Source organism: Aedes aegypti, chromosome 2 (genome assembly GCF_002204515.2).
Source record: "Aedes aegypti strain LVP_AGWG chromosome 2, AaegL5.0 Primary Assembly, whole genome shotgun sequence".
Classification (NCBI taxonomy): Eukaryota; Metazoa; Arthropoda; class Insecta; order Diptera; family Culicidae; genus Aedes; species Aedes aegypti.
Window position 1 is genome coordinate 83,992,093 of NC_035108.1, and position 14,048 is coordinate 84,006,140.

At 38.5% G+C, this 14,048-nt stretch overlaps 1 protein-coding gene across 1 annotated transcript; it reads left to right on the forward strand.

Annotated features, from left to right (window-relative positions):
- The first annotated feature begins 9,614 nt into the window (after positions 1 to 9,614).
- On the forward strand, positions 9,615 to 12,011 carry LOC5568311 (DC-STAMP domain-containing protein 2). Its single transcript, XM_021839489.1, has 3 exons — positions 9,615 to 10,143; positions 10,207 to 10,681; positions 10,894 to 12,011. Exons 1-3 carry the CDS (start codon positions 9,615 to 9,617, stop codon positions 11,849 to 11,851), a joined length of 1,962 nt encoding a protein of 653 aa, XP_021695181.1. The 3' UTR covers positions 11,852 to 12,011.
- The last annotated feature ends 2,037 nt before the right edge of the window (positions 12,012 to 14,048 follow it).

Here is a 14,048-nt window from a genome sequence, read left to right on the forward strand (position 1 = left end):
GCTGGCTGGCGTATGACGATGGATTACGGCTCGCGCTCCTACTCAGTGGTCCTCAGTCCAACTGATTATGCGGGCCACTTCCAGGGCTGTTATAAAATCTTCAAAATCGCGACTTTCGATAGTAGTTTACATTTTTAACATTTTAACATTTACAATTTTTTTGAAATTTCGTAGAAGACCACTTGAGAAATCAGAAATCAGAAATTATATCGGAAAGCATTCACCATTATTTTACAATTTCTGAAAAATTATTGTGTAATGATTCATGACGCAACTCAAAACAGTTGCGTAATGAGAAAGCGTTGCGTATCACTCAAAATAATCTACGTGGATTTTCCGGTAGCCTTTACGAAGCGTTTCAATAGAACATAGATGATTTTGAATTAAATTTAACTGTAATAACTGGAAGAAAACTAATTCCCAATCGGAAATAATAAACAAACTTAAAAGATTGTGATATTTTTAATGTCAATCTGAGCATTTTGAATCATGTTTCCCCAATTTTGTGAGTTTGGTCTGTCTTGTTGTAGCCTTCGCGTGCTTATATAAATGGAGGTTATAGATCAGGTATAAAATATGAAGTAATGCAGGGATTCTTCGGTATTAAAAGCATATTTACCTTGAAATCAATCTTACACAGTGTTTAAGCAGCAGCAGCTTCTGAAGTTCTTCAAAAATCAAGCGGGTTTGAGCTCAACACTGAATGTACGTACACTATGCAGATGTCAAAATGAACTTAGGCACCTACGTGAATTTCACGTAAGTGCGATAGGTAACCGCAGTAAAAATTACCGAGTCACTATTTGGTGGTTATGAATGGTTTAGTGATCTTTACCTTAGTCAGGTGAAGTGGAGGTAAAATGGATTTGGAATCATCTACGTGATATTTCACGTAGCAATGACGTTTGTTTTTTGAGAATGGATCATTACAGCACTGGTTTCCGTTACGTAATGACTATTACCGCACTGTATAATTCAGTGCAGGAAAGTAGATCGTTTCATGACAGATCGGAGGGATGAAAAACAGCCTATTACGATGTGAAATTGCAAAAAAAATCAATACGCGACTGGAAAACCTATCCACACAAAAAAAAAGTTGCAGAATGTTCAATGTATTTGACATTTTTTGCTTTAAAACCATAATACTATCTCAGAATTTTCTTTAGTCAAGACTGTGGTTTTTGGTTCTGCCTGATTTAAACCCTCCACTGCTTTGTCGATTTTGGTCGTTGGACATCTGAAATCGACGCGCAACCATAACCCACGTAAATATCTCAGGCTTAGTATTTTTTCCCATGTTCGGCTATTTGCTTTCTTTGATGAGAATCGGTTGTTAAAAAATGAAACAAAGTGGCGCAACTGTTTTTGAGTAGCATTTATGTTTCTGATACAAATCAGGCCGAAAATAATCTTGAAAACTTTAAAACTGGACTGCCCAACGTACGGCTCATGGGCGACAACCGGCCTGCGGATGTTTCAAAAATTATTAGAAGAATTAAAGCCGTTGACTATTCTACCACTATTCTGAAGTACAGGATGTCCGTAAATTACCCGAACAACCAAATTTGAGAAACATCATCTCACATTTAAAATCATGAAAAATCAATGGCCTTGTACATTTTTTAGTACATCTATATGTTAAAACAAAATAGTATTTAAATTAATTTACAAATGATTGCTTCTTTCTGAAACAGTCAAATTTATTTTTTTCGGGGACGTTATTCCTGAGGGCTGCTTGTCATAGTACAGGTGTTTCAACCCCAAAATAAAAAAAAATCCAAATCACCTATTATTCTTCGAACTAACCTAAAGATCATTGGTTTAAAATTAGGCAGAATATAGAAAATTATACGATTCGAAATTGTGAGTTTCAGGGACCTTTAATTTCCGTCATAAAGTTCGAAAAACGTCTCTTTCTAAGATCATCCAACACATTTTTATTTTTTATTTTTTTATTTTTATTTTGTATCAATGTATTAAACCATGCAAGAACATTGAATTTATTCTGCTTGATTGCATAGAGCCATGCCTATGCCTAAGTTTGTACGAATAATTTGCAGGGTTTATGGACAAAAGGTCGAAAAGACAAAAGGTCGAAAGACAAAAGGTCGAAAGGACAAAAGGTCGAAAATGATTTACTTGGTGGGAAATTTTTCCTTCTTTTGAAAGTATATTTTCGACCTTTTGTCCCTTCTTTTTTGTTCTTCGGCCTTTTGTCCTTTCGACGTTTTGTCTTTCGACCTTCTGCGCTTTCGACCTTTTATCATAGATTAAATTTGCGGATACCCTGTGAAAACATGCAAAGAAATGATTTTTAGTTTTAAGTTTAGTTTTATTCTAATATTTCAACTCGGTAAGTGTTTCAACGATTCTTCGAAGGCTTAATTGTTAATTTTAAAAATATTCTGTATGTTTTGCAGCTAGATTTTAAGCACTGTCGTATACTCGCTACTTGGTCATTTGGGCAGTAATGTAACTTTAAAAAGATTGATTTGTGATTCATTCTGCTCTCTGGTGAGATACATTTGAGATTCTTATATAAAGTACCGTCGTTGGGGGTGACAATGGCACAATGGTCGGAAAAAAGTGAAGTTTGGCCAAAACTATTTTTATCGCCTTAATCGATGAAATATGTAATCTGAATATGTTATTTGACGTTTTTGTTGTTTCAGAAGGGGTTATTCATAAATTACGTAACTTGAAAAAAAAAGATTAAAATAAATAAAATTGTTATCAAACTGGGCTGAAAGCACAAATTTTGTTTATATTTGATCGAGTTTGATCAAAATGTGTATAAATAGTGGTTAAATATATTTTAAATAAACTTTGTATGAAAAATATCGTCAAAATATATGTAAAATATTAAGTTTTTCAAATAGCTCTAACCAGCAAAAATTTTAAAGGTTTTTTGTAAGATCTAAGGATGTTTTTTGATGTGCAATATTCGTTATTGCGGCGACATGACGCGACAAGAATTGTTTTTCATGTTCAAAATCATCAAAATTACTAAAGTGTAATATTGAAAAGTATTAAAACTTCAACCAAATTTTTTTTTCCATCCTCATGCTCGATAAAAGTGTTGAACCATAAGCTTTCAGATAGTGGGTAACTTTAGAGAAATATTGCATTCCTTAATTATAAATTTTGTGCTTTATTTTATTGTTACATTTTTCAATTTTTTGACTTCAGCCTGTTTGCCGTCATCAAAGTCAGAGAAATTTAAATTTTAGTTCAATTACAATTAAGGATCATAATAATATAACACATGAGGTATATTTTTAAAATTAAAAAAATCATAAAAATCTCAAAAAAGTTTTTGGTAGTTTTGGCCGCCCCTTTATATGGAGCCCGACCATTGTGAATGGGTCAAAAAGGCATATGTACGATTTGTTTATTGAATAACTATCGCAATTTAGCTCCAATAAACTTCAAATTTGGTGTGTATGTACTTTGATGGTACATTAACAACTGTTCAAAAAATGATGGAAAAATTTTTCTTCACAGCGGCACTACAAGTGAATGAAAAATGACCCAATCTCAACCCATAGAGGGGGTGACATTGCAATCACGGAACGCGACACAAGACCGGACATAACACATATTGTTCTTACAAACGATTAAAAAAGGGTTTAAATTTACCTTTTTAGTCGACCGGTTTCGGGCTCGATCTAGCCCATCTACGGGACGATGTCCGACTAATTACGATGATTCACTCATACTTATTCGTACTTTGCACAGTACACGTCGTAAACAAGATTAAAACGTTTCAATGTGTTCATGATTTTGTCAAACCGAAGAGAGAGGAAACTAGTGGAGCCTCATCTTCATTCATCAGGAGAGAATCAGCAGTGGCGATATACATTGATTCCCATGCATTCAGATGTGATGATTTTCTAACATTTTTTATTAGTTTCGCATTCTGCCAATCAATGATATGATTCTCAGCTACCGCATGCATTGCGACACTAGAATCGTTCACTCGTTCATTCTCAACGGCGTTCTTATGTTCTTATGTAGGCGAACTTTAAATTTCCGACGAGTTTGGCCGATGTAAACAGATGTGCAGTCTTTTTTAATCGTTTGTAAGAACAATATGTGTTATGTCCGGTCTCGTGTCGCGTTCCGTGAGTGTACATGAAGTTCTTACGTTAGCACAAACCCCCGAAAAAAGTGGGGTGACATTGGGTCAGTATTATTGAAATAACTTATTTTTGAGAATATGATTGCAAAACCATTCACAGCTGAAAAATATTGATGAAATACGATGCAAACAAGACGAAAAGATATCCAAGATGTTTCACAAGTATGATAAACCCACTTATAAGAACGATCATACCAAAAATTTTAATAGCTATGAGAAAATATATGAGACCCAACATTTATCGTCAAGTTTAAATACATTTTCTTGTTTGTTTCCCTCAAATTATCTTCAAAGTCTCATCCCCATTGCCATAAAGCCTATTCAGTTTTCCCAGAGATGTACTGAAACAGTGATTATTTTAAACCCTTGCAAATAGTAATATTTCGGTGCGACATTCCTCGATCAATATATTTCAGGCAGATTTTGACTTCATAGTATCGGTATTTCAGCGATCCAACTCATTCGTACTTTCGTGAGATGTTTCTGTAATATGAAAACGCTAATAAATAATTAAATTTATTAAAAAAAAAAACAATTGATAAAATTTTACGATGATGCTGCGCACGAAACACAGTTGCTGGTTTGAGAAGTTGTCAAAATTCGTTGCATTGTTATTCGATGCACGGAATCCTCAAGTAGACTTGTTTGATGTTTCAGAGATGTTGTATTTAGAAAGGTGAATGAGGAATGAGAACACCCGGCACCGTAAAATGTCAAAAAAGTGGTCTTGCAATTTAATTTACTGTCGTTCTTGCTTGACCCAATCTCACCCCCATTTTCAATGTTTTAGACACCGTACCGAAAAAAATAAAAATTTTGTGGAAAAATCAATTAGATTCCGGAAAATACTTGTGAAGTGTAATGAAAAGTCTTTCAACCTTCTACTTATACAACTATAGAGGTTAAAGTATATGCGTTATACTTTGCACAGGAGAAATTTAATGTTGTAAATTTTATCTAGTTTTAACATACAAGTTTATTGATATAGCAAACAAAAACTACTAATTTTAAAAATGTATATTGTGATGAATTATATGTAATAATATGTTCCCCAACATATGAATAATTATTTCTAGCGATATCAGCGTTATTAGCTGATATATTACATAAATCATAATTTTCCGTTTTGACCCAATCTCACCCCCTAGACCCATTGTCACCCCCATCGACGGTAATAAGAATTACAACAACAATGTTAGAATTACAACAAATAAAAAATTTCTTAAATACTTGATAAATGAAGCCAAAACAAACGTAATTGCTGAAAGGTTAAATGTTAAAACATTATTTTACCGATTCATAGGGTAATATTCGCTGAATCCTTGAAATGGATGTTACCAATCCCCAAGATTGATGTACGCAACATTCTTAGCAGGATTATAAAAAACAGACGGGCTTTTCACAAAATTTTGGAAAATATTCTCCAAGACTTCTGGAAATGACTTTCACGAGTAATATGTGCAGGATTCTATCAGAATCTTCAACAGGATTTCATAGACTCCCCCAATGCCGATTCCTCGAATGTCGTTTCCCTGAATGTCGTTTCCCTGACCGCCAGTTCCACGAATGTCAGTTCCCCAAATATCTGCTGAGATTGACGACTGTTTGAGCCTATTGACCCGCTCAAACGAGTGGTCAAAAAAGTTGAAATTTAGCGTGACATAATTTGTGTACCATCCCTTATTTCAATATCATTTAAGTAAGAAACGTATTTTTCCTCCTTATCCATGGATCGCATTACCGATTAAAGGTGATTCCCAGATCTTTTTCAATCTCACTAATAAACACCCTTCCCGTGGTGATTGTGAAGATGCAGAGGTATTGTCGATCTCTAGAAGTAACAATCATTACATACTAACATCCCTTTCCCATCCCAACTGACTGTAAAAACTTGGCCGGCGCCGTTATTGATCAAAAATATGAGAGCTGCTAAAAAGTGCACTTCGAGATTATTCTCGAGTTTTATATTAGGTCTTTATATTGTCGCGCCGCCACCAAACCGGATCGCGCCAGTGAGACTCCGACGCTTTCCAACTCGCCGCTTTTTTAAATCATTTTTTAAATGTGGCGCTGCATTCTTACGATGTTTAAGAACACAGCGCACTGTTCAAATATTAGTCGCGATGCTTGTAGATTAGAAAAAAATAAATTTAAATAAAATGTTCGTCTTTATTTCTGCCGGATACATAATATTAGTGCAATTCAGTTACGATCAATGACTATTATCGCATTTTGAGGGCCGCCGTTTGAAGATCACTGCTCTAACTTGAACGGAAACGGGACAGCACCACTACCCCGCCATGCTACACTCTGCGCTTCACGCGTGCCTGGAGTGGCACTCAGAAAATACCATCGCATTCGGAAACGTGAGTGTTCGTGATGTTGCACTGTGAAACGAAATTGCGCAACAAATTCTATATACACAAAACCGGGCAGCGCTGGGCAAAATATAAGTAAGATATCCATACTGAATAAATTGCTGTGAAATCGTTTCATTATCGATCTTCTATATTGTTTTCCGGATCGTAGAATGGTAATAATATTAGGATCAATGTTCCAACAGCTCTACGCTCTATGTTGCTTAAATTCGTTCCACCGTGTGCACCACGCGCGCGCTCATTTACGCATACGCCTGATACGATACGCAAACTACTGTACGCCGGGAACGTCAAACTTCGGTGCTGTTGCGCGGGTGTCAGAAAGTGTCGTTTGACGGCTGTGTTCTCCGTGTTCTCACAAGGCAGCGAAAATAACGGGATCTCACGTCTGGCTGACGGCGGCCGACAACTGCGTTTGAACGAGGGGTACTTTTTATGAATGTTTGAACTGTGCAGAGATGCCAGATGTGAAGATATGTTTTCTTTTTAAATTTCAACTCTCATATACTGTGGTGCCTCTGTTTCGAAGCGGCGAGTTCCAAAAGGGGTCATGCACTAATTATGTCACGTTCCAAGAGAGGGGGGGGGGGGGGTGAATTGTCAAGTCAAGCGTGACAAGTCTTACAAAATTTTTGGAAGTCTCATACAAGAAGCTTAAGGGAGGGGGGGGGGGGCTAAAAAGTTTAGATTAAGCGTGACAAAAGCTACTCTTAATCTGAGAGAGAGGAGACAGCTAACTTATGTCGAATTCGTTTTTGAACCCAGGTTGGAACTGGCGCAACCCGTTCTGAATCACAGTTTCAACCCCAACCCAATTCAGGTTCGACCGAACCACAATTTGCTTGACGTTTGTTTGTTTATGTGTTGATCACCTACCCAGTTCCTAAAAACGAAAACGACATTAGATCGCGAACTACCAAAAGTCAAGAGAATCTGTCATCAACTGTCACTGGAAAACCTCACATTTGAAGGGCAAAGCATAAAAAACCGTCAAAATCAAGGGGTGGATCACTTCTGATGCATCTGATATTCCGAGAAAATTTGATGCATTCAAATGCATTTAAATGTACACTTCTAGCAAATTTGCAAATCATGGCTTGCTCAAACGTTTTTCTTTGTCAAAGTGTCAAACTTGTCATTCCACAAACTTGAGAAGACGCCTGCCTCATCCAGAACATGTTGAATCAAAAGTTTTACAACGCTTCCTAATGGACGGCAATGGACCGATGCACGAGTTCACTAGTTTGACGTTTGACCGGTGCTTAATTCACTCGTTGCCATGGTCACATAAATAACACGGCACCGCTCAAACGTCATATAGTGAACTCGTGCATCGGTCCATTGGATTTCGAATACGGAGAGTGTCTAAGGTGATATGTAAAGTAGGTACTTTATTTTTTGTTAGACTAATTCCCCGTATTCCGTTCGTTAGCGCAGATGTTTAGTTTCAGAGTCATAAGCCATGTTCTTCTGGTTTGCCATCCTTTTGGGATTATTGTAGGTACGAAATTGGACAAGGAGGATTTCTGTAACAAAATGAAGCTTAAGATAGTCACCGTGATTGTGGGCTGTCTGCGTTCTCAACGAGGAAGAAAATTTGTCCAGAACAGTGGAATGGTGAATTGAGTTCACTAGGTTAGAGAGTTTCTGCATGACCATACACTAATTCCGTCATCTGGATGACCATACACTAATTCCAGTCAAGAACCTTTTCCACTGACAGTAGTACACTAACTACGTGGACCAAACAGTGCAATATATGTTGTAAGTTCAAGACATGGCTCGGTCCGGAGAGATTACTACCATTGTAGATAATAAAATGAGTTATTTATTTGGTCAAAAAAAATACCATGTTTTTGTCTTGTTCTTTTCAATTCACCTGCATGTGAGATTTACAACCCGTTCCGCCCAATCGTATGAAGGTGTTCCGGTCCACCTCCACGGGTTTACCACGAAAGAGTTTCTAACTACTCCTGCTCCCAAGTAGTTCCATTTCTATATGCACGGAGGATAAGAATTATAATTACAATATTTCTTAGTACAATGCCACAAAGATCCGATGAAAATATTTGCTTGATTATCTGAAAGAAATAATTTTTAGCAATGGATCATCATAATAAAGAACAATCATGCACAACAAACAAATACGCGTTGCTATTGGGCTCTGTACAAAAATCATTCGCTCTCTTTCACTCCTTCACGAAGTTAGTAAACAACAAGGCCAGTAAACGTCAAAAACCCATTCAAAATCAAAACAGTGCAGAGCCCCATAGAAAGCTACGTTGATGAGGTGGTGTTGCTAACACCAATGGACCAATGCACGAGTTCATTATTTGACGTTTGAGCGGTGCCGTGTTATTTACATGACCATGAAAACAAGTGAATTTGGCCCCGCTCAAACGTCAAATTAGTGAATTCGTGCATCGGTCCATGCTAAGTTGATGCAAATGAACCAATGCAAGTGTTCACTAATTTGACGTTTGAGCGGTGCCGAATTCACTAGTTTCCATGGTCACATAAATAACACGGCACCGCTCAAATGTCAAATAATGAACTCGTGCATTGGTCCATGGCGAAAAAATGCATTTGATGCAAATGAATGTACATTTGATGCACATTGAACAACCACCCCTTGGTCAAAATTCATGTAAACGTAATTGAATCTCCTAGGTATTTTTTGATGATTCCACATTTTAAAAAGTTGAACTTCTAATCATAGTTGTGTGTTGTCAAACTGCTATTGATTTTTTATATGCATATCCTTTTTTAGTGAACAATAATGGGAAGTATGCAGTTCAACAGAAAAGTAATCGCCTATTTCGATGCGTGGGAAGTTTCTTGTAAGAAATGCTCAAGAAAACCATTTTTCTTTTATCCCAGTACGCTGTTGAAAAGAAATGTCAATTCAAATGGAGCTCACTGTAGAAAATTTCTTGACCATTAAATAGTGAACTCGTGCATCGGTCCATTGCTGTTCAACGAAAAACTTTGAACGATCGATGCAGCTCTGTCATTCAGAATTTCAGGAACATAGTAACCCATTGTTCACTAACTTCACCTTGTTCTTTAATTTCTTCCAAACATGGACTTCCAAAATGTCACACAGGAATTCTTCCCAAACTACTCGCCGATCTAAACTACGTCGCAAAACCCGCAAATTTGCAATCGGCCTAGCCCTAGGCCTGTTCAAAACGGCAACCCTCTACATACTGTTGCGGCACCAGTTGGGCATCAGTCGGAAGACCACGTGCATTGCGGCCGCCATTTTGGGCACTCTTTTCACCATCCAGTCCTGCTGGAGTTCCAGCTTTCAGTGCGTAACTCTTCTGATGGTGCCGCAAATATTGAGCAAACGTGGACGCGCCACAACTATTGCCTATGTCTTTGTGCTGGCCATGAATGGCCCCGCTAGGAATACGATAGCCAACGTGGACCGTCTTGGCAGGGCACTCAGCTGTAGTCAGGATCGCTTGAAGTCAGCTATGCACGACGCGTTGCAAGCCGTTAAGGTTCCCTTCTTGGCCATGAAGAAAGCTATCGGGGTGATCCTCAGCGAAGTGGAGAAGGCGTTTATGAAGATTCAACGGATTCTGATACAGATTATGAGGCTCGTCAAACGCATTTGTACGCCTTGAGTTTGAGAGATACTTGGGTAGAACATGAGTAACGAACTATTTTGCTTTACAGTGAGCTCCATCAAAAGAGGTTTCAATTGGCTTGGGAACATAGCTGCGGTTTGCAACCAGAAGAATGGAACACCGTTTGATCAATGTATTCGATCGCTTGAATCGGCAGTGGAAGATTGTAAGCAAAAACTTGGAGTCGTGGATTTTATGTGTGAAGTAACCCACGTGGCAAAGGTTGTCTGCTACAGCGTTAAGGTCGTCGACTACATGTGTGAACTGATTGATTTCGTCAGCGATCAGATTGTAGAAACCATTGAGAAGAAACTGCAAGAGTTCATCCATAATATCCAGGTGATGTTCAGGGTGAAGGTCGACTTCGACCATTCGTTCGAGTTCCAAACGAATTTTTCGAGGAATTACACGGATATTGTCAGCGCTATCACTCAGGAGATCAATCACCGAAGTCGGTATCTGTTCACACTGTTCAATGTTTTTACGATTGTTTCCAGTTTCTGTTTCATTTGTGTTGTTATTAGGTAAGATTTTCAGATTTCTTATTCACTTCTGACATGGAATTCGCCACTGAGTTGAAATTATCAGAAATCGTACCCGATATTCTTCGGTTTATCATGCACTATACCAACAACATGAGTGAAATTTAATCCAAATTGAAAATGTTCGAGTTCGGAGACAGACCGACTTGACATGGAATTTGCCTTCTGATTTCAACTTTAACTGCCAATTTCAGATCAGTAAGATACAAAATGAAGTACCTAACCAAGGATAGCTTCGACAACTTCTACATCAGTCGGGACTTCATTGCTATCGATGAACATCGACGATCGATGAATCGGGACACCGTACTTCCGCTGACACGTAAGGAGCGTAATCGCTACATACATCTAACGTCGATGTCCTTGATTCGCAAGGAGAAGCTGCGCATTGCGCGTAGTGCAGTCTTCCTGTTCATTTCCTCGATCCATATCCTGGGGCTGATGGCGGCCGACTACTGTCTGTACTGGCTTCTGGCACTGATTCGGCATGTCTTTCTGAGGCAAGCGGACATCGAACGACCTCCAATGGTCACGTTGGAAGTTAGTGGTTCCGGCATTATCGCTGATATGTACCGAGGGATCGTTGGAGCTTTCGAACCAATGGTAAAACATGCGGACATTCTAGATCCGGCACGGTGCGCACCGGATCCAAAGACTCCCGACTTCATTCGGTACTTGCAGATCAGCTTGCTCTTGTTGTTTTGTTGGATGTGTATTGTGCTGGAACCATATGGTCTCCGTATCCGTCAGATAATCATGAGGGCCTATTACCCCGATAGGGCAAAGGAACGAGCCACCTGGTTGTACAATGATGTTCTGCTGAAAAGGGAGTCCTTCGTTAAGATCCTACGGCGACAATTGGGATTAGGCTCCGGTGATTCCAAGCCAAGAAAGTTGATGGATATCTTCAGAGCAAAGACTAATCTGTTCTGGATTTGCCGCAAGATATTGGGATCAAATGGTGGTGGAAAGAAGTGTATCTTCTGTAGCGAACGGATAGCGGAGAACGAGGCGGTGAGTTGTCTACGACCTGGTTGCGTAGGAGTGTACTGCTACGAGTGTTTTGTGGAAATTCAAAACCTTTGTACGATTTGTTCCGAACCGATGGATTCCAGTGATCAAAGTGACATATCAATAGAAAGGTTTGAGTGATTTTTTTTTCAACATGAATCTATATCTCTGTATTATTTTCTTTTATTCTAGAGATTCTTCTGAAGAAGAGAGTTACTTATAAAGCGAATCTCAATGAAGCATGCCTTACTCAATGCAAAATGACATCGCGTAATTCTATTCTCAAACTGATAAAGAACTGGAAATATATACCGTTACAAAAAAATATTTTCCATGCAATATTGCATCATTAAATTCAGTGCTCCAATCCTTGTATGTTCTAGGGCTGTGTCTTTGAAGTCATACTGAAGAATGGAACTTTTAGATCCGAAATACCGTGCACACCCGCTTATTTGAACGATAGGTATCTCTTGCAAACCATCAAGCTCTTGTTTTGGTGAAAGCTAAGTTCAGTACGCACCCTTTTCTCTCCCAGAAAGTTTTTCTCTCTTAGAACTTATTTTGAAAGCATAAGAAATCAATTTAAACAGCTTTGGCGTAGCTAGATTTTATTTTCTGGCGGGGCCTAGCAAATTCATGTTTTACAAAAGTAATGTCCCAACTAACTGTAGTAATAATGATGTACTTGGGAAAAATAATTAATGATTTAATAAAACAATTCGCAAGTGTATGTCTGAAAATACTTGAGAGTGTCAGATTTCGAATGTATCGTGGTTCATCTTCGTTTGGTTGCTTCAAGTTCTACTTCTTGTTGTAACAACGGACCAGTTATGTGAGTGTGTGAGTCTGAAACTAACAACACATGCTTGGGCTTGCTTTCTGGTACAGGTAGCATGGTTGAGTGACGGCAAAGATTGAATGCGTGTGATAGGGAATGAGAATAAGTTCAACCAGAGTTGGTGTGCGTGACGTGTTACTGCTGGGCTTGATGTTGAAGGCCGTTGTGTTGAAATGATGCGTGCGTAAGAGATTCTGTGAACGACTTTGTTGGCGAATGGACGTGTTGTCCTTGATTCGCGTTTTCGGTTACTACAATGGCGCAGTCGGTAGGATCAAAGACGAAATAAAGACGTATGACTTCCTTATAAAATGACTTTTTTTTGGGATCATGAAGTACTAGAATAGCAAACACAATACCTACATTTGTATCTGCCTTGCAAAGCTGAAATCTAATTCATCTCGCTACCCGCGAAATTCAAATCCGCGTTGCCATGTGATAATAAATAAACAATCGTTGATTCGCCATGGGGAAAATTTGTTGTATCGACAGTTGCAAAACTCGGGACAAATTCGGCATCCCATCCCATACGGTGGTTTCCCTTCACCGTTTTCCCGAAGACAACGACAAGTAAGTTAACGAATTTATAATCTTCTTTATACATTAGTTTATCTTCCGTTTATTTTTAGCTTAACCGTTTGGAAAGAATTCTGCCGTAAACACGGCACGGTGTTCAAAGGGAAGCTAGACCATCGCCGAATTTGTTCTCGGCATTTTGATGCATCATGCTTCAAGGATCCGTTTGATTTCATGAAAGGGTTAGTAAGATTATTCATTATATTGCTAGTTTCACCCCAAATTGGATCGGCACAAAAGTGTGCACGCTTCTTCAAAGTGTGATAGCAGCTCGGAGTTACGTCGAATCCTGATGGTGTCTTCGGTGTACTTATTCTATGTAGTTCATGGCACAAGTGCACCATATACGTCGAAACGATCCGATGCAAACGAATACTTATATAACACTTTTCTGCACTCTACAACTGGTGTGATAGTCCAATTTAGGGTGAAATGCGCTATAAAGATCACTAAGTTTGCACTCAAAACAGTTCAGTTCAAATGAGAGGTTCCATAGAAGACGTCTGGCAAACAAAACACAGTAGTGTTTATTCTACGAGTTACGCGAGATGACAATTGTCGGTCTCACATAGCGAGGTGACAATTCTCGACTCGAGTGAAGATATTCTCCGTTTGGTTTACACGGCGAATCACTTCACTCGAGTCGAGAACTATAACCTCGCTATATGAGACCGACAATTGTCATCTCGCGTATTTCGTACAATAAACTCAAGTGTATGCCTTTTAAAACATTGTCCTAAACAGTTTGATAATTCCAGGTTGAACAAGGGTGCTGTTCCAACGCTATTAGAGGGCGAACCCCTGAATGGAGTGGAATACTTAGAGATATATAGAGAACAGATAGAACAGAGTGTGCAGCCGAAAAAAAATCAAAATGAAGGTATTTACTGCTATTTTACAATGATGACAAACTTTACACACCAA

Bases quoted from the DNA above. Each gene is read 5' to 3' on its own strand.
- LOC5568311 (XM_021839489.1), top strand. From the start codon at position 9,615: ATGTCACACAGGAATTCTTCCCAAACTACTCGCCGATCTAAACTACGT. The intron at 10,144-10,206 runs GTACGCCTTGAG...TTTGCTTTACAG, and splicing joins GAGGCTCGTCAAACGCATTT to TGAGCTCCATCAAAAGAGGT. The intron at 10,682-10,893 runs GTAAGATTTTCA...TGCCAATTTCAG, and splicing joins TTCATTTGTGTTGTTATTAG to ATCAGTAAGATACAAAATGA.